The sequence below is a fragment of the Schistocerca piceifrons genome, chromosome 1 (genome assembly GCF_021461385.2).
Source record: "Schistocerca piceifrons isolate TAMUIC-IGC-003096 chromosome 1, iqSchPice1.1, whole genome shotgun sequence".
Classification (NCBI taxonomy): Eukaryota; Metazoa; Arthropoda; class Insecta; order Orthoptera; family Acrididae; genus Schistocerca; species Schistocerca piceifrons.
This window is the reverse complement of record NC_060138.1, coordinates 197,902,710-197,924,590: the sequence shown is the minus strand read 5'-3', so window position 1 is coordinate 197,924,590 and position 21,881 is coordinate 197,902,710. Positions and strand designations below refer to the sequence as shown.

The 21,881-nt window shown below is 43.1% G+C and overlaps 1 protein-coding gene across 1 annotated transcript in view; it reads left to right on the top strand.

Moving 5' to 3' along the window:
- Window positions 1-21,881, top strand: part of LOC124799287 — a 292,389-nt gene that overhangs the window by 11,278 nt on the left and 259,230 nt on the right. Inside the window, exon 2 of the mRNA XM_047262901.1 lies at window positions 11,520-11,699. Within this exon, the coding sequence (XP_047118857.1) occupies window positions 11,520-11,699 (180 nt within the window). The remainder of the gene's footprint in view (window positions 1-11,519; window positions 11,700-21,881) is intronic.

Sequence of the window (21,881 nt, the reverse complement as noted above, 5' to 3'; positions counted from 1 at the left end):
TAAGGCGAAAAGAAATGACTCTTTTATTCAAAGACAAAAATTACACTGAAGTCACCACGATTTATGATGGGAGCCTGGAGATTACAAAAGGTGGGACATGGTACTTAATAGGGTATGTGGTCACAACGGACCGCACTGCATGGCCTGCAACGTGCTGTCACGTTAGCCAGAAGGTTGGCAAGCAGTTCTTGTGGTAGGTCATTTCCATTCCTCCGTCAGAGCGGTTAACAACTGATGCATGGTCGCTGGTCCATCTGGTCACCTCTCATCAACGCATCCCACACGTAGTCGATGGAATTTAACTCTGGGGGAACAGACAGGCCAGACCATGCGCCGAATACACTCTCGTTGCGAGACTTCCTTCGCCTGTGCTGTTTGATACGGTCGTGCGTTGTCACCCACAACAATAGATACACAGCCGGGTAGAGCCCTGAAAAGATGGGCATTGCAAAGGTCTACAGTGTCACAATAACACTGAGCGGTCAGTGAACCAAGATGAAATATTTCGAGATCAGTACGTTCATGCAACATAACGCCTTCCCACAGCCGGCCGGTGTGGCCGAGCGGTTCTAGGCGCTTCAGTCCGGAACCGCGCGACCGCTATGGACGCAGGTTCGAATCCTGCCTCGGGTATGGGTGTGTGTGATGTCCTTAGGTTAGTTAGGTTTAAGTAGTTCTACGTTCTAGGGGACTGCTGACCTCAGACGTTAAGTCCCATAGTGCTCAGAGCCATTTGAACCATTTGAGCCTTCCCACACCATAGCACCTAGACCAACAAAACGATCATGTTCGACAATGTTCTTGAGAGTATTGCATGTTCCACCTCTCGCCATATAAGACACCAAGGAGCATTCTTGATTCACTTACACATCACAGAAACCCATCTCTGTGGTGTTCATAGAATACTACTGATGTAACAGCACCTAAGAAGGCGACCGCGGAAGTTGCGCAATGTGTCGTCACCCACACGTAACGCGAGAATTAAGGTCAGCGCCGTGGATCATGGCTGCCGCGAAAATTCTCACACTTGGATGCTAACAGCTGTCCTTTGTCACCTGCTGATGACCTTACTCTCCAGCAAAGGTTCTCGCCTACGTAGTCGGTGTCGGTAAAACATGCCTGAGGGTGGCGTTCTACCGGCCGCAGTCACCAAAACGAACCACAGAAAAGCTAGCACTACAACAGTCCTCAGATGAAATGTGTACGCTTTTATCACACTGTGTTAAATCTGTACAATACAGCACGTAACAAACGCAGTACTCTACCTTTAAATAACGTCTTGCGTAATGGTACCCAGTACACGATCGATAACGAGTGTTCCTAGAGACAAGAGATTGGTTGGTTGTTTTGGGGAAGGAGACCAGACAGCGTGGTCATCGGTCTCATCGGATTAGAGAAGGATGGGGAAGGAAGTCGGCCGTGTCCTTTCAGAGGAACCATTCCGGCATTTGCCTGGAGCGATTTAGGGAAATCACGGAAAACCTAAATCAGGATGGCCGGATGCGGGATTGAACCGTCGTCCTCCCGAATGCGAGTCCAGTGTCTAACCACTGCGCCACCTCGCTCGGTAGAGACAAGAGACTCTCAGGGCTGTACCAGGGAAGCGTGAGACGATTGCTGTCGTTCTCTATGTACATAAATGACATGACGGACAGGGTGAGGATCAATGTGGGGCGGTTTGCTGATGGCGTTGTAACGTGCGGGAAGGAGTCGCTGTCGAGCGACTGTAGAAGGGACGAACGTGACTTAGACAGAATTTCTAGTTGGTGTGATAGACGACAGCTAGATCTAAATGTAGTAAAATGTAAGTTAATGTAGATGAGTAGGAAAAAATCCCGTAATATTCGAATACAGTATTAGTAATGTGTTGCTTCACACAGCCACGTCGGTTAAATACACTACTGACCATTAAAATTGCTACACCAAGAAGAAATGCAGATGATAAACGGGTATTCATTGGACAAATATATTATACTTGAACTGACGTGATTACTACCCAGAACAACCACCTCTTGCCCTAATAACGGCCTTGATACACCTGGGCATTGAGTCAAACAGAGCTTGGATGGCGTGTACAAGTACAGCTGCCCACGCAGCTTCAACACGATACCACAGTTCATCAAGAGTAGTGACTGGCGTACTGTGATGAGCTAGTTACCCGGCCGCCATTGACCAGACGTTTTCAATTGGTGAGAGATCTGGAGAACGTGCTGGCCAGCGCAGCAGTCGAACATTTTCTGCATCCAGAAAGGCCCGTGCAGGACCTGCAACATGCGATCGTGCATTATGCTGCTGAAATGTAGGGTTTCGCAGGGATCGAATGAAGGGTAGAGCCACGGGTCGTAACAAATCTGAAATGTAATGTCCACTGTTCAAGGTGCCGTAAATGCGAACAAGAGGTGACCCGTACTAGCACGCCGGCTAATACACCAGTATGGCGATGACGAATACACGCTTCCAATGTGGGTTCACTGCGATGTCGCCAAACACGGATGCGACCATCATGATACTGTAAACAGAACCTAGATTCATCCGAAAACATGACGTTTTGCCATTCGTGCACCCAAGTTCGTCTTTGAGTACGCCATCGCACGCGCTCCTGTCTGTGATGCAGCATCAAGGGTAACCGCAGCCATGATCTCCGAGCTGATAGTCCATGCTGCTGCAAACATCGTCGAAATGTTCGTGCAAATGGTTGTTGTCTTGCAAACGTCCCCATCTGTTGACTCAAGGATCGAGACGTGGCTGCACGATCCGTTACAGCCATGCGGATAAGATGCCTGTCATCTCGACTGCTAGTGATACGAGGCCGTTGGGATCCAGCACGGCGCTCCGAATATCCCCTCCTGAACCCACCGATTCCATATTCTGCTAACAGTCATTGGATCTCGACCAATGTCGCGATACGATAAACCGCAATCGCGATAGGCTACAATCCGACCTTTATCAAATTCGGATACGTCATGGTACTCATTTCTCCTCCTTACACGAGGCATCACAACAACGTTTCACCAGGCAACGCCGGTCAACTGCTGTTTGCGTATGAGAAATCGGTTGGAAACTTTCTTCATGTCAGCACGTTATAGATGCCGCCACCGGCGGAAACCTTCTGCGAATGCTCTGAAAAGCTAATCATTTGCATATCACAGCATCTTCTTGCTGTCGGTTAAATTTCGCGTCTGTAGCACGTCATCTTCGTGGTGTAGCAATTTTAATGGCCAGTAGTGCTGTATCTAGGAGTAACGTTGCGAAGTGATATGAAATGATTGTAATAAGGAAGTTGAATGGCCGATTTTGGTTTATTGCAAGAGTTTTAGGAACGAATATGTCACCTGTGAAGGAGACCGCATATAGGAAGCTGGGGCGGTACATTCTCCAGTAGTGCTCGAAAGTCTGAGCCCCTATGAGGTCGAATTAAAGGAGGAAGTCGAAGCAATTTGTCATCGTTAGGTTCGATGAACACGCGAGTATTCTGAGGAGCTTCTTCAAATCAAGTGGAAACCCTGGATGGAAACCAACGTTCTTTCCGCGGAAAACTTAGAGAAATGGAATTGGAAGGTGGCTTGCCACCAACTTACATTTCGCATAAGGACCACAAACATAAGATAGGAGAAATTTGAATTCGTGTGGAGGCATATAGACAGTCGTTTTTCTCTCGCTTTGTTTGCGAGTGGAACAAGAAGGCATATGACTAGTAGCGGTATCAGGCACCCTCCGCCACGCACCGTACGATGGCTTGCGGAGTATGTACGAAGATGGAGCTGAAGGTTGTTCAAAAGTCGATCTCCATGATCACAGTAGTGTGTACAGCAACGCACCATCAACTGACACACTCAAAATGGAGTGTTGCGTACTATTTCCGCGGCTGTGACAATCCTAGAAACCCATGTCATCGCCCGGAGTCTCGTAAACTAGGCTTTTCATATGCCTCCAGACGAAGCAGCCCATTGATGTCATGTCTGGAGACTGAGCAGGCCACGAAACAGATGCCACTGCGACCGGCTCAAACGAAATGTAATTACTCCGACGAACCACCAGGCAGCACACGTCCCTTAAACTAAAATACTCGTACAGTAATTCGGAGTTAACTGCTTCTAGTCCTCATGAAGATGGAACATATTTTTACGGACAGTATTTGATCACCAAGAAGCGGAGCAGTGGTAACGAAAGATTCCTGACCATCAGACTTTGAGCCAATGCCCTGGATCAAATTCCAAAACTCTCTCGTTAACTGAAGGTATGTGACACTGTTGATGGTGATCCGACTGTGTGCTGCTTGAAAGGAACAGTCTATTTGCCAGCACTTGGTTTATCTTCCTTTTTACAGCCATTGTAATCGCGTACCCTCAACAATGACTCGCATTTGAGAAGCAATTGTCATACAGCGCTAGGAGAGAGGCCGTTATGTGCGGGGGAAGAAAACCTATTCCGATTCGCTGCTTGCATCTACCCATCTGGGTGTCCCAGTCAACAGTGCATTACAACTTTTCCATTTTTTCCTGTAATACGAGAGCTATCATAGAGCGAGATGTCATAGTTATGACGGGTCAGAAATCATTTCCAATTTTCAACTTGTCAGGGCTCTCCTGTCCAAACCATAGACCCCTTCAGAAATTTACCCACTGAAGATGGAGGACAAGATTCTAAAATTTCGTTTTCAAAATAACTGAACTGTCGAGTTTTCATATGCACTCGAAGACAAAAAACGACATAACATAAAGGAATTATCCGAATGAGACGGAAATCATTAAACATGATGTACATGTACACATAATTTGAGAAAAAGTGGGTGATTTATTCAAGAGGTTCAAATGGCTCTGAGCACTATGGGACTTAGCATCTGCAGTCGCCGGCCGGAGTGGGCGAGCGGTTCTGGACAATACAGTTTGGAACCGAGCTGCTGCTACGGTCGCAGGTTCGAATCCTGCCTCGGGCATGGATGTGTGTGACGTCCTTTAGTTAGTTAGGTTTAAGTAGTTCTAAGTTCTAGGGGACTGATGACCTCAGCAGTTACGTCCCATAGGGCTCAGAGCCATTTCAACCATTTGAGGTCATCAGTGTCCCAGAACTTAGAACTACTTAAACCTAACTAACCTAAGGACATCACCCACATCAATGCCCGAGGCAGGATTCGAACCTGCGACCGTAGCGGTCGTGCAGTTCCAGACTGAAGCGCCTAGAACCGCTCGGCCACACTTGCTGGATATTCAAGAGGAAGAGCTTTACAAATTGACGACGTCAGTAACTTAGTGGTCCACCTCTGGTCCTTATACAAGCAGTTATTCGGCTTGGCATTGATTGGTAGAGTTGTTGCGTGACCTCCTGAGGAATATTATACCAAATTCTGTCCAGTTCGCGTGTAGATCGTCAAAATCCCGACCTGGTTGGAGGTCCTTGCTCATAAGGATCGAAACGTTCTCAAATGGGGAGAGATCTGGCAACCTTACAGATTAGGGCAGAGTTTGGCAAGACCGAAGAAATGTAGTAGAAACTCTCGCTGTATGTGGGCGGGTATTATCTTGCTGAAATGTAAGTGCACGATGACTTGCCATGAAGGGCAACAAAACGGGCGCTGAATATCGTCCACGGACCACTGTCTTGCTAGGGTGCCGCGGATGACCACCAAAGCGGCCTTGCTATGAAAAAGAATGTATACGCTCCAGGCCCTGCAATTCCCGTACATTAGGGGCCGGCGGAGTTCGGACGCGAAGCTAGTGCGTGATAGCGTCCCAGATGTGGTCCATCGGATTCTGATAAGGTGAACTTGATAGCCAAGCTATCAACCTGAGTTCACCGTCATACTCATCAACACACTGTATCACCGTTCCGGCCTTGAGGCTCAAAAGCTGGAAGATGTTTCTAAAGAAAGAGAGACTACTGCACATTAGGTATGAAACAACACATAGGGTCACAGATAGAGGTAATCTGAGTGAAACACGTTTTACTGTCAGGAGAGCAATGCATGCCTTCAACCATTACCGTGGCAGTACATTGTCAAAAGATCTTTGGAAACCCCAAGGAAACTCTGAACTTATGTAAAGGCTGTTAGTGGACCAAACTTAGTGTCCAGTCCCTAGTGAATGAGACAGAAAATAAAAACGAGGGTACCAAAGCAAAAGCTGAAATCCTCAACTCCGTCTTCGAACGTTCCTTTACAAAGGAAAATCCAGAACAGTTGCCCCAGTTTAACACTCGTACTGCTGGAATGGTAAGTGAAATAGGTACTAGTGTCAGAAGTGTTGAAATCTTTAAAACCGAACAAAGCTTCAGGGGGCCTCGGAATCCCTATCACATTCACAAAACCACCATCCAGTATTCTTGAAATCGATTTGTTGTAGAATATTCTAAGCGCAAACACAATGAGGTATCGTGAACAGAATGACCTCCACCATGCCAAGCAGCATGTATTTCGAAAACAGCGGTTTTGTGAAACCCAGCCCGCACTTTTCTCACATGGCATTCTGAAGGTATCAGATCAAAGCTGACAGGTAGATGCAATGTTTCCTCGTTCCCAAGCAGCATTTGTCTCTGTATCACACCTACGGTTATTGTCAAATGTTCGATCATATGGGGTATCAAGTGAAATTTGTGACTGCTTTGAGAAATTTTTGGCAGGGAGGACGCAGAGTCTTATCTTGAATGTAGAGTCATCGTCTGATGTTGAAGTAACTTCGAGTGTGCCCTAGGGAAGTGTGTTGGGAACCTTGCTGTTCATGTAGTATATTAACGACCTTGCGAACAATATTAATAGTAACCTCAGACTTTTTGCATATGGTGCCTTTGTCTATAATGAAGTACTGCCTGAAAGGAGCTGCATAAATATTAAGATAGATCTGATAAGATTTGAAATTGGTGCAAAGACTGGTAACTTGTTTTAAATGTTCAGAACTGTAAAATTGTACACTTCACGAAACGAAAAAGCGGAGTATCCTATGAGTCACAGTTGGAATAGATCAAAACACACGAGTGCCTGAGTGTAACAGTTCGTATGGAGTGGAATTGTGGATAAAGCAGGTGGTAGACTTTGGTTTATTGGTAGAATACTGGGGAAGTGCAATCAGTCTACAAAGCAGAATGCTTACAAACCACTCTTGCGATCCATCCTGTAATGTTGCTCAAGTGTGTGGGACTCGTACCAGGTAGGACTACCATGGGATATTGAACAAATACCGAGAATGTCAGCACGAATGGTGACAGGTTTCTTTGATCCAGGGGGGAGTGTTACAGAGATGCTGAAGAAACTGAACTGGCTGACTCTTGATGATAGGCGTAAACTATGGCGACAAAGTTTCAGGTACCGGCTCTGCCATGCAATTCACGGTGGTTCGCAGGGTATAGACGTGGATGTAAATGTAGATACCATCACTGTTGGGGAAAACACTAAATAAAATGGGATACAGGTAGTCCGTAACAGTACTGACGTAATCCTCACCTTTCACGGTGCCTTCGATTACTAGCACAGGTCCCATAGAAGCCGAGTTGAATATCCCTCTTATCATACTGTTGTCCCCACAGACGTGCATCCGTAGGGTGGTGCATCTTCCGAGCAACCGTCCACCTGGATGACAGCGTCTCCGGAGGCAACCATCGACTTGGTGTATCAAGAAATGTGATTCATCCGACCAAACAACACATTTACATTGCTACTTGGTCGAATCTCGATGCTCCCCAGCCCACTGAAACCGTAACTGACGATGTTCGTCGATCAACGTGCGGAGACGTTTGGGTTGCGTGCTGTGAAGTCCCATCTTCAACTAAGTGCGCTGATCAGTGCATTCTGAAACACTTGTGACTACATGAGCACTGGACTCTGTAATGAGATCTCCAGGGACGTGTTCCATCGGATTCAGAACAGGTGAATTTGGTGCCGAAAACATCAACTTACTATAGCACGCGAGCAGCAATTCTGCTTCGCTTTTTTTTTATATGTTCGTTACCAGGCCCCAGTTCATAACAATCAGCGCTTTCTCAAAGTCGCTTATATCTGTGGATTTCACCACTTGTGCCCCGTATCGTCGCTGCAATGATTCCATATTGTCTCTCCTCTACTCATACACTTCACTTGCTTATACGTCCTCCTGCATCGAAGTGGCATTCAGTGAGGCGGTGTTATGAAGTTTGGACCCATCAGTGTATGTTCATATACAAATATAAGAAATTAAATGCAAAGAAAAACCAACAAATTGTGTCTTGATTCTAAAATACTGATCAGGGAAGAATCATCGTAAAATGGAAAGTGAGGCTGCCACATCAAGGAATATTGATTAGTTTCCCTTGTACTGCTCCTGAACATGTAACAGATTATCCCAATTTTTTACTACTTCGATCAATCGGTCCTTCTATTCGTGCTCTGTATTTGTGAAACAGTCTCTGTCAAGAACTTCACAGCGGTATTATGCTTATCATAGATCTGAAAGCAGTTATTTATTATATCTCTGGTTACGATCTGGTTTCCCAGCATCAAGAGAACTGTGATGAAGTAAACATGCTTAAGTTGTTGGAGTGACAAGATAATGAATGAAGCATTCTGCGCAGAATCGGCGAAGAAAGTAACGTAAGGGAAACACTGGCAAGAAGAAAGTACAGAATGACAGGACATGTGTTACGACATCAAGGAATAACTTACATGTTACTAGGGGGACAGGTAGAAGATAAAAATAGCTGGGGAAGACAGAGATTGGAGTGGATGTAGGATGCACGTGCCACTCTGACTTGAAGAATTTGACACAAGAGAGAAACACTTGGAGGGGGGCAGCTTCGAACCAGTCAAAGGACTGATGATTTAAAAAAAAAAAAAAAAAAAAAAAAAAAAAAAATTGTCTCCATTACTGTCCGGATATATCACTTACAAAAATGCATGCTTTTTTGTTGCTGTGTTGCTGATAAATGCAGTATTGTCAGTTCCGGCCACTTCAAGGTCTGTCGGTAAGCCTCTTTATGAGTCCCTATTTCGCTGATTTTCCCATCATGTAAGCAGGAGATCCTGCTTCGAGTTCCGGCCGGGGAACACATTTTCACCTGTCCCCGTTGATATATATACAACGCCAGTCAGCAGTTGAAGGAATTAATGCAATTCTAATTAACAATTTTTGGCCGTTGCACCTTTCCTAGTACTACCATTATCTTCCGCTAAGAGCCACTCGGAGTATTCTACTTTATCGATCAGATTACTTATATAGGTTGCAACAAAAATATTATAACGAACTTCAAGCGCTTGTGAAGAGTATCTCGAGGAACAAACTGCCGATTGGAACACTCTTGCCCGGACCCGTCATCCAACTGCGACGCAAAGGAGATCGCATGCTGCTGGACCAGGAAATTTGCGTTGTAACTCTGACGCCTCTTTCTCCGTTGCGATTAGCGGTCTAGGCAGTGCTATTGTGGCAGGAATTGCCGCATTATGCGCCACTTTACCTCCTGAACGCTGTAAGCACAAGTGCGAGGGACTGGGTCTGCGGTCCATCAGCGTCATGACTCCTGTTTGCTGTGGTAGGGGTGCCCTAGAGGCAAGTGTTTTCCCCCATAGTTTCTGTATCCTCGTTGAATGGTGTTCAGAAATGGTTCAAATGACTCTGAGCACTATAGGACTCAACTTCTCAGGTCATTAGTTCTCTAGAACTTAGAACTAGTTAAACCTAACTAACCTAAGGACATCACACACATCCATGCCCGAGGCAGGATTGGAAACTGCGACCGTAGCGGTATCGCGGTTCCAGACTGCAACGCCCAGAACCGCACGGCCACTTCGGCCGGCAATGGTGTTCCCAGACGTGGCATTCCGTCCTCAACTTGATCCTTAATTCTCCCTGCACAACCACTCGAAGATTTTCGATATATTATTGTTACATCCCTTGTACACCGTAAACATGAAGTGGCCCTATGACACGCCCTTAGTGTTACCCCGAAGTGACTTCTACGCCAGATGATTTCGTACTATTGAGAACGACGTGTTGTCTTATTTTTGCTCAACGCAATCGATGTTTTTCGAAAGCCTGTAACTGTGAAGTTAATGATTCAATAACTAAACATTGCACCATTTATCAACTGGTCACAAAGCCCGTCCGATAATCGATATGCTAGTATTTTACTCAGGAAGCGACAGTGCGGAAATGCATCGAGTGATTTCAGTCGAGAAATATAGCGTCAACATGGGCTCCAATATCTACTCCGTTTCTGATCTTGCGGACGAAATGAGCTAGTTGCATTTTACATTTTGGCGACTGCACGCTGGTTCCTATACAGAAGATTTGCTTTCTCAAAAAAAATGGTTCAAATGGCTCTGAGCACTATGGGACTTAACAGCTGTGGTCATCAGTCCCCTAGAACTTAGAACTACTTAAACCTAACTAACCTAAGGACATCACACACATCCATGCCCGAGGCAGGATTCGAACCTGCGACCGTAGCAGTCGCGCGGTTCCGGACTGCGCGCCTAGAACGGCGAGACCACCGCGGCCGGCTTTGCTTTTTCCAAGAACGTCGTAATATGTATTAGCTGGGGTAAGTCAGGTTAAGAGCACACACTTTTGCCCATTTGTTGTTGCTGTCTGCCTGTATATGGCCATAGCTTCATTACCGTGTATTTCCCAACTGTGGTCATCCGGAAAATTTTGCTCGGCTCGGCTACTCTGTTCTTTTTTTTCTGGGACCTGTTGTCTTGTGGAAGCAGTGCCTCAGTCTGTTTCTGAATTTCTGCCAAAGAGGGATCTTACAACCATCCACATCTCGAAAGAGTCCAAATCAGTTCCCGAGACCATGTCTGATTGTGTGTCTTGCCCGAACATTTAGTTTTTAATCACAGAATCGTTTACACTAGTAGCTGCATAGGAAACAAACTTCATACGCCGATGTGTTACAGATGTCACTTATCAGTAACTAATCATTTTAGTCAGTTTTTTATTTGAAGAACAATACTGCGAAAGCTACCTTCCTTTCAGATATGGCATACCTCATGCTAAATCTTGCAGTGAAATAAAACATTCCATTTTGTTTCCAATCCTGCCTCTGTCATGGATGTATGTGATGTCCTTAGGTTAGTTAGATTTAAGTAGTTCTAAGTTCTGAGGGACTGATGACCTCAGACGTTAAGTCCCATAGTGCTCAGATCCATTTGAACCAGCCCCCGTCGGACGTTCGAGTCCTTCCTCGGGTATGGTTGTGTGTGTTGTCTTTAGCATAAGTTAGCTTAAGTTAGATTAAGTAGTGTGTAAGCCTAGGGACCTATGACCTCAGCAGTTTGCTCCCATAGTCCTTACCACAAATTTCCAATTTGGATAGTTAGCACGTTAAATGGAGGTGCTCTACTAGTGTTTCTTTTGTTTTAAATTTCGTTTCGACATGTTAGGTTATCAAATGGTAACAAATACCTGAAACAACTTTCCATTGCACCGACCTATTAAATCGACAATTGCTTTACAACAAAATTGGTGCTAATGAAAAAAAAAGTTTGAATGTCTTTCATTTTTAAGAAGACACAAACGTTGATGTAAACGAGTCTTTTATTTCTATTTTATCCCCAGGTATCATCGAGAAGCTCGAATACCTCAAGGACCTCGGCGTGGCAGCGATATGGCTGTCCCCTATCTACAAATCGCCCATGGCGGACAACGGCTACGACATCGCAGATTTCAGAGAGATAGACCCAATGTTCGGCACTATGGAAGACTTTGACAGATTACTGGCTGAGGCTCACAGCAGAGGTAAGGAAAAATTTTCTGCCCACACTGTGAACCATAATATCACGACTACTCTTCAACGGCCGGAATGAATACTTCTTATTAATTATAGACAGTAGCATCTCTAACAAAAATGTGTGACAAACAGCTGGTCCATTTAATTAGGGACACTTCAGCGAAGAGCAAATTAATGGAATGTTCATGACCGAGTTTTGGAGTCATTTAGTCAAAGAAGTCATATACAATTGAGACAATAGTTGTTGAATTCCCCAGTTCTTTTTGCAATGACATGTATGTGCAAGACACACCTGATGTAAAATAATGTCATAGCTCAAGGCAAAGCGCAGCAAATGAGCAAACACTAACCATAGACTATCCTTATTTACAAAAGATGTTCTCGATTTTAGTACATCAGATAACACCTAAAATATTTTATTCATTTCGTTTTTGGGGTTTAGTACCTCAGTCGCTAAAAACTGAACCCTTATAGGATCACTCTCTTTCCGTCCGTCTGTCTGTCTGTCTCTCTGTCCGGTTGTTAAAAAGTATTTTTTCAGGAACGGGTGGACGTATCAAGTTGAAAGTTACATTACATACTATATTGTTCCTCGGCGGTGTAATAAACGTTAGCTTGTAAGTCAATGCAGTCAGACGGCACGGCAATTTATAGTACATGTTTTGATACTCGAAAACTCTCTCATCAAAGCCTGTAGGGTACTTCCCGTTGACGTTGAACATCGAAATTTGACAAGACGCAAGCTTTCATAGTACAGTGGCCGCCTGCTCCCTGTGTGACTTAACGTCATATTTACATCGCTGAAATTAAAAATTCACGAACATTTTGGAATCACTGCGACCGACACCCCGCCAGTATTAATGTCGATAACGGGCAAAAATTGTCGAGATTGTCGATTCCCGTAATGGATGAACTGTCTGTATACACAAGCAAGTTTGTACGTAACCATCACTGTGCGAAACCTACTCGCATCTGGCCAGACTTTTCTGTGTCCAACTGCCGCTAATTCAGCATAAAATTTGATGCAGTGCATCGTTTCATCATTTAATTTAATTCGTTTTTTTGTCTTGTTCACATTTGGATGTATATTTTAAACAGATGTTTTTCTGATTGGAGCCTGTTATTTTATCCGATCTGTGTTACCTGTCACGCCACGATTTTTTGTGGAATTCGTAAATTATCTTCTAACTTTCCAGTAAGAAACCAATTTTCTTCACAGACGTAAACACAACACCTACTTAATCCCATCGAAAGATTTTCTCAAATCAAGGAAACATGTAGCGTCCACTTGTTCGTTTCGAACCTTCTTTCCAGAATTATGAAGGTATTTTAAATCTGCCTTCGTAATTACTGAAAATTGTGTATTTATATCACCAAAGGCGTTTTATGCTCATTACGCAGCTGTTTATTGTGTGATAATGCGATAACTATTTTGTAGTTTTCTTAAACTGTCAGGATATATCAATTTTTAATTGTTTTCGTGACACGTATCTTTTACTGTTGTGATTCATATGTAACATTCCTGTTTAAGGAAGCCTGCAAATGTTGAGTGGTTCCTACTATATTTACTACTAAATGGCACTTTATACCAAGTGGCAAACGTCCCGCCAGTCTTTCTGATGTAGATTTTGTCACGGTCTCTGTCAGTCCGCTGGTAGATACCAAACTACTGGTGTCTTGTTTTGGTTTTAGTTTGGAATGTGTTTCTGTATTGAATTATTTGTTCTGTATACATTGTTTATAGGCTGGTTTTTGAATATATTCTCTATTTTGTGTGTGAGGTTATTGTGGTAGACCATTGTGCTGCCTATATTATTTTTAACCCTATTTATAACTGTTTTTCAGTGTGCGAACATGTATGTGTTGGTTTTTCTTTTTGTATCATGTTTCATGTCTATTTCTCCGTCAAGTTTATCTACAAGTGCTACTTTTTCCATTTTTAATGTTACTTGTTTTATAGCAGTTACCTCTTCTTGGAAATCAGAAGGTTTAGGGGAACTGTATTGAGCCTGTTTAACATGTATTTCACTGCAGTTTGTTTGTAGTTCTGGCGGTGGTTTGAGGATGCATTTATTATTGTGTATGTTGTGAGTTTTGTATGTATGTAAAAGGAGTCTTTGTGATTATCTTTTCTTGTGTGGTTTTACCCAGAAAGTAGATTTGCTTTCTTGTTCTTCTTCTATTATAAACCTGGCATCGTTAGGTATTGTATTTATAACTTTATGCAGTTGTTGAACCTTAGTCTATGGTTCATCTACAATGTACAATATGTCATCCAAGAAAACGACCCAGTAGCTTTTGTATTATATGTTCAAATATTAGTTCCTCTTAAAGATTGATGAAGATATTGGCTAGTATTCCTGGAATATCTGAACCTACAGTACAGTACTCGTGATTGAAGTAAAAATAGTTTGCTTTTTTTATTAACTATAGCAGTTTTATTTTTTATTTACGTGTTTCTGAGGTAGCTGGTTGCAACCTCTTAAGGTTTTTAAATCGATGGTTCTTTTTTAACAAGGATATATCTTTATATGCTTTCTACATAAAAAAAGGCACTATCGCTATTTGTGAGATTTTTAAATCTCTTACGTGTGCTATTAGCAGAATGGCATTTTTAATTGTCCTCTCATTTTCAAGTTTACAGTACTAAATGAACAGGGATTACGTTTGCTTTGCTGGTGGGTAGCTGAAGGCTGCTCTAAAATTTGCTATTGGTCCGATGGGATTATGTTTCTTGGGTATTTTTAGCTGGCATCTCTCGTTTGGTGCCTTAGTTTTTTTTAAGCCTTTGTGCCTCTCTTTCTGAAATTATGAGGGTTATGTTTTTGAGTGTGTTTGAAATGAGTTTGTTGGATTGTGTGATTATATAAATATATTTTATTTTACTTCCTTACTTACGAAACCCCACAATTAAATTTACTTTAGAGGAGGAACTGCCTTCGTATTGCATACATTATATTTATGCATATACATGTAATTGGACACCTGTATACTTCACACCATAAGATAGTTCCTGCACACTAAAACTGTAATTTTACATGTCATTAATTAGTTTATTACTGGTTTCAAAACTTTTTATATTTTTATGTACTAATAGCTACAAGGTATTATTCTGATTGTAGTTCTTAGGCACAAGTGCTCCAACACAACAAATGAATACATCAACTGTCCAGATAATTCCATCTCTGAGATTGATTCTAAATAAATAGTTTTGTTTTTGCTACAGGCAGAAGTCTTTCTCATTATGTACACATGATTTTTTACTTTTTTAACTTTCTCTGTCAATTTTTTCAAATATATGTGCAATGTATTATCTCCTGCTCAAGACTTTTGAGGATGGTGAGTCACACTGCAATTTTACCTTTTCTGATTTTGCTAATGTAGTGTGACGTCTTTCTTGATTTTACATGAATATAGCTACAGTAAAATAATTATTGACGCTCATGGGCCACAAATTACCTTGACTCAAACACCTTTTCTGAAAAGTATAAATAAATTTAGAGCAGCAAAAATATCCAGGCATGACTAACATTTTCAGTTTACATACAGTTGCTGTTTTTTAGTCTTACTTGCAATGCAAGATATATAAGCCTATGGGTGCAACGATTTGTTAAATAGAAAAGTGCATAAAACAATTAGATGTCCTCTGCATCCACAAAATTATATTAAGTAATGAATCATTCGTCACCATAATTCAGTAATAAGCCATACTCTTCCATCTTTCATACCTCACGCATCAGTTCCTCCGTTATAATAAATGCCTTGCATTATTTCAAGAACTTTAATCAGTTGGGATATGACCTTTTTTCACTGTTTTCACTAACCGTTTCTCTTTGAGTCGTTCAGGTCCTCACCTCCATTCATCCAATGTCCAGAAATCTCACACCATTAGTTTCTCTCTCTCACTACCCACTACTCAGATCTCCCTTCGACTGTCCATTCCTCTAATTTTACGCAGATATCAGTCTCTGAGAAAGCAGTCACACAACAGAAAATATGCATGTACAACACTTACATCCGTATAAATTTACATATTCGGAGTACTTGGTTTACTTTCTCGTGTCCGGAGCTGTAAATTTTTTGGCACAGTACTGGGCTAAGTGAAAAGCTTCCGGCGGGCTTAGCCAGAGGTCATGTAGGGAGCAATGTGCAGGATAATTTCGTTACGTTAGGAGGCGTTCCATATTTTGAATTTTTTCACAGTTGCTCTTATTGTCATCCGCTTCTAATAGGATCCATTTTATAAGATTGGTTTTGCTAGAGGTTACACAAGTTCTGATACGGTTTAGCGTTTTCCACGACCTGTAATGTAATTCAGCACCAGTTGGTGAATGTTCTGAAATAGGGTAGCCGACAGGGGATTCATCCAAAGTGTAACTGAGGAACCAATATCTTTATTTTAGTCTTCTTAATCCATAAAGGCTGCCGTGTAGTGGATGGCGCTCATCGAATATCTATTTGAAGTGCTGAATATGTTCATGAGCTACCCTATGAGATTTGGGACTGCTGAAACCTGAAGCTTGGTAGAGATTTTCCAGAGGAGCGGACTTCATGCTTCCTGTGACTAGCCTACAGGTTTCATTAAGGCTTATGTAGATCTTCTTTGCCTATCTAAAACAGAAAGGGCACGCATACTCAGCTGCGGGAAAGCAAAGTGTTAAAGCTGTGGTTCTAAGCGCAGTGGGTTTGGCTCCCCGCTTACTGCTAGTTAGTTTTCTAAAGATATTGTTCCTTGCAGCTACATTATTTCGGATTTTGTCACATTGATGTTTGTATGTTAGGGACCCGTCAAGCATGACTTCGAGGTATGTCGACAGGTCTGTGTGCTCAAGGGTAGACGCACTCCATTTAACGCACAGCTTTCTAAATGCTAGGCGTGTGTGCAGATGAAAAGCGCAAAATTTCGTTTCATTTGGATTTGGTTTGAGAGTTGTCAACGCAGTATGTTAACATTGCTTGTAGGGTATTCTCCAACTTTACCTCTACTTCCTCAAAGGTTCTTCCTTACGCTGTGATAGCCAGATCGTCAGCATAAGGAAAATGTCGATTATCTTTGGGTAATGGCTGATAGTTCGTATATATGTTGAACTTGATGGGGGCTAGAACACTTCCCTGAGCAAGGCCGTTTTTTCTGCTTCCTCCAGCTTAGTTGAACCAGAGGCAAGCCCGATATTAATTTATTTTTGTATCCCTTCTCTATAAACTCCGTGAGTGGCAAGATATGGCCAGTACAAGATGTACCTGGCAAGAAACCAGCTTGCTGTGGGATTAGCTTTGAATCAATGACGTTATTGATTCGATTAATTATCAGCCTTTCAGACAATTTTAAACGGTGACATAGAAGGGCTGATAGCTGCTTGGTGAGTCGGGTTCTTTTCCTTCTCTTATAAGTGCTCTTACCTTGGACTTCCTCCATAGTTTAGGGATTATGAACGTTTCTGGGCAGTAGTTAAATAGGCTTAACACACAATTTTTGGAATTCGGTTCCACACACACGTCATGAACACCAATACGGATTTTCATGGAGTTTATGCCCTCATTCAGTTCTTTCATTATGAAATGAGAGGAGAAGTTGTAGGTTTCTGTGGTAATATCACATTGTACCTTCCTTTTGTCATGTTTTTTGCTGGCCTTGCCATATAGTAGTAGTTGATGCGTAGTTCTATTAGGTGTCGCTCTGGTCATTTCTCTTCTTTCTTTTGGGTCCTCAGAACTTTCTGATCTGATCTCACGCAATGTTGCTCGTGCCTGACATTTCCGCTTTCTCCAAGGTTTCGACACGTTTCTTTTGCCTTCTTTCACTTCGTGCTCTTGTAAAATTTGTGCCACAAGCTATTGTGTCGCCACTGACAGGATCTTTTGAGTACCATTAATCATTTTTCGCTAAAATGTTATTGGTACCCTCCGAGAATCCCGATATGAAGTTCTGTCTACAGCCTCTTGGCATGTGGTTTTTTGACACTTTACAGAGACTTTGTACAGAAAGTGTGAAGTCGTCGGGTACGGGATTTATGTTGTTGATTTACTCGTTTAATTCCCTGGAAAAATCCGTCCTTCTGGCTTTTTTAAAACTGAACCTTCTTCGAAAGGGCCTGTTAACAGATTTGAGTTCCGAGAAGACCAGAATTGCAAAGGGTGTATTTTGAGTTTTTGGAAGAGTTTTGTATACACCACTGGCCATTAAAATTGCTACACCAAGAAGAAATGCAGATGATAAACGGTTATTCATTGGACAAATATATTATACTAGAATGGATATGTGATTACATTTTCGCAAAGTTTGGGTGCATTGATCCAGAGACATCAGTACCCAGAAAAACCAACTCTGGCCGTAAAACGGCCTTGATACGCCTGGGAATTGAGTCAAACAGAGCTTTGATGGCGTGTACGGGTACAGCTGCCCATGCAGCTTCAACACGACACCACAGTTCATCAAGAGTAGTGACTGGCGTATTGTGACGAGCCAGTTGCTCGGCCACCATTGACCAGACGTTTTCAATTCCTGAGAGATCTGAAGAATGTGCTGGCCAGGACAGCAGTCGAACATTTCCTGTATCCAGAAAGGCCCGTACAGGACCTGCAACATGCGGTCATGCATTATCCTGCTGGAATGTAGGGTTTCGCAGGGATCGAATGAAGGGTAGAGCTACGGGTCGTAACACATCTTAAATGTAACGTCCACTATTCAAAGTGCCGTCAGTGCGAACAAGAGGTGACCGAGACGTGTAACCAATGGCACCCCATACCATCACGAGGGGTGATACGCCAGTATGGCGATAACGAATACACGCTTCCAATGTACGTTCACCGCGATGTCGCCAAATACGGATGCGACCATCATGATGCAGTAAACAGAACCTGGATTCATCCGAAAACATGACGTTTTGCCATTCGTGTACCCAGGTTCGTCATTGAGTACACCATCGCAGGCGCTCCTGTCTTTGATGCAGCGTCAAGGTTAACCGCAGCCATGGTCTCCGAGCTGGTAGTCCATGCTGCTGAAAATGTCGTCGAACTGTTAATGCAGATGGTTGTTGTCTTGCAAATGTCCCCATCTGTTGACTCAGGGATCGAGACGTGGCTGCACCATCCGTTACAGCGATGCGGATAAGACGTCTGTCATCTGGACTGCTAGGCCGTTTGGATCCAGCACGGCGTTCCGTATTACCCTCCTGAACCCACCGATTCGATATTCTGCCAACAGTCATTGTATCTCGACCAATGCGAGCTGCAATGTCGCTATACAATGAACCGCAATCGCGATAGGCTACAATCCGACCTTTATCAAAGTCGGAAACGTGATGCTACGCATTTCTTCTCCTTACACGAGGCATCACAACAACATTACACCAGGCAACGCCGGTCAAGTGCTGTTTGTGTATGAGAAATCGGTTGGAAACTTTCCTCATGTCAGCACGTTGTAGGTGTCGCCACCGGCGTCAACCTTGTGGGAATGCTCTGAAAAGCTAATCATTTGCATATCACAGCATCTTCTTCCTGTCGGTTGAATTTCGTGTCTGTAGCACGTCCTCTTCGTGGTGTAGCAATTTTAATGGCCAGTAGTGTATAATTCCAGTTTCGTTAAAAATTATCTCCATACAGTCGAGATTTGAGTTTTATTGTTTATTGTAAAGAACAATTGAATAACGGGATAGAGGTCAATGAAATGAAATGTCGTTTGGCGAGAGCGTCCTGGCGGGTAAACCTGATCGCCTGCTGCAAGTCTTTTGTGGTAACGCCATTTCGGCGTCTTACGCCTCGATGATGATGAAATGATGATGATGAAGGCGACACAAACACCCAGTCTCTGAGTGAAGGAAATCTTTAACCCAACGGGGAATGTTCAAATGAAACCCGAGCCCCCGGCATCACAAGCCGGCGCACAGTTCACTCAGCTACAGTGGCGGACAGAGGTCAATCAGTTCATGTGTCATCGCGAATGACCTCCCCGCGGGGTGATTAACGCGCTCCCAGTCGGTCTTTGTCGGGGGGTCGCACAATATAGTTCTTAATTTGTCGTCAGCCATTTCTTAAGATGTGGCGAATAGTACTGTCGAATGGATGTCAGTGTATGTACAAAATCGCAACCCTGTGAATAAAGCAGATAGCTGTAGAGCTTCAGATGTCCAATTTGATTAGTGAAACATCTAGAACAGTTTCTACAATGTATGTTTATGTGCAAGAGTTTTACCTGTGCATAATATGGACGAACAGCCATCGCTATGACTGTTATAGGTGTACATTTGTCACCACACAGTTTGTGTAATAAGTTTTCATCTTTACCTGAATCAAGTGACAATACAAAAACCATGGCATCCCACACAAACTTTAGGAATATTTATTTAGTAGATGCGAGCCTTAGCTAAGTTTGTTAGTAGTTCCACGACAGCCTCACAGCAAGTAGAGAGTGTAAGGTGGTTTAACTTTTCATGTAGCGCCACTCTACCTATTTTATTCGTATTTTTAGGGTCTAATAGTACCCCTCAGCCCCATTAACATATGAATTCGTATCTGTATTTGTAAATGCGCATGTAATTCCATATGTTGGCCATGGTGAAGCTAGCTGTCCTCTTCGATTTCTGAGAAGCTGTATTTTTCAGTATATTCAGCACCGCAGCCGAAGCAGAGAGAGAGAGACAGCGGAGGGACCTTTGTCACAGCCATAAATGTGTAGCTTTAAGTGGTCAGGATTGATGTAGCCTTCAACAGTGCACTCGCCCCCATCCCACCCCCCAACCCACCATCACCCCAATCGGGGCTGGCCATGTTAACGCAACTGGAAGTGACACGCACACAGGCAGCTTGAAAGCCCTCGTGCAAAGGAGCGATGCCTACGTGGAATGCCTCCATTACTGAAAGAAAGCGGTGTTTGGAAGATTTCTATGGGAGCCACAAGACACAGCCTCTCAATGGTTGCTCTGAAACGTGGCTAGAAATATGGTAGTTCCTGCCATGCCCCTACCGACAAAATAAACAAAACGTCTCACTCTTGCTGACGTTCTATCGAAATCTTGAAATTTCATTGGGGCGGCGTTCGTAGTCTCGGAAAAACTTGGCTAGAGATTGGATGGCGCTCGGACCCATTATCGTCATTGGTGGATAACTTGGAACTGTTCCAAAACTTCAGTGAGAAGCTAGAATTTATTTTCAGACACTCTCTGCCTTTTGCCTTCTTGATTGACTGCCCTGCTGCCGTCCTCGGGGGCCGCAGATGAGAAGATGGGTCCACTATACAATTAACTGCAGCTCACAGCCGGCGCTCTGGCAACAGAACACGTGACGTTTATTTGGTGAGATTTGGCCAACAACGCTCTCCCGTGGAATAGTTCACGGATTGCGGTATTTTTTAACTTCGCTGAGTTAGTCGTTTCAGTAACTGATGACCATACTTACCTGCTTGATTTGCAGGACGCACTTTGCATCTGTTCTTTCGAGTCTATTTTCATTAGCGCTTCGTGATATGGTCTTCGCTTAACCGTTGGCAATATTTGTTACGCGATCCTAAAATTGATACTAAGATCACAATTACACATAACTGCTCTTTACCTTTGCATTCATTGCCATCGTTTTGACGGTTTCTCACATAAATGCACATTAAGGGAAATGAATAGCATATTTTATAAAAATGCATTTTCATTTATAGTTGGATGCCTTCTTTAACTGAAATATTCTCTGCATTTGAAAAAATGAGCTGTGTATTCCATGTATGACTATGAACTTTTAAAGATTGGCCGACCTCTGTTAAATTGAGATTTAATAAGACAATATTCATTCCATCAGTGTTTCATTACGTTTTAAAAGTAAATTCGTCTGACTGTATAGGGAGTTTTACTCCGCCTTCCAATCACAAGGACTTCAAGTTCGTATCTCAGGGCTATGCACTACTACAGCCACAACCAATCCAACACACAAGACGGCTCAAGACTTACGTGCTACTCCTGTGCAGGAACGAGAACATCACTTGAAGACGTGAAAATGGTGGATATTTTCAGAATTTCTGTGTTGCTTTGATGTAACAACACATAAATAGAGCCCTCACACATGCAGCTACTTCAATACCAATGGAGACAGTTATGTGCAATATGTGTAACACAGAGAAGTGATGTGTCAAGTGCCGAGGCTTAGTTCACATTCAGTTGCGATAGTATATTAAACATACAGGAACAATTATAGTGGAGGATCGTTGTAAC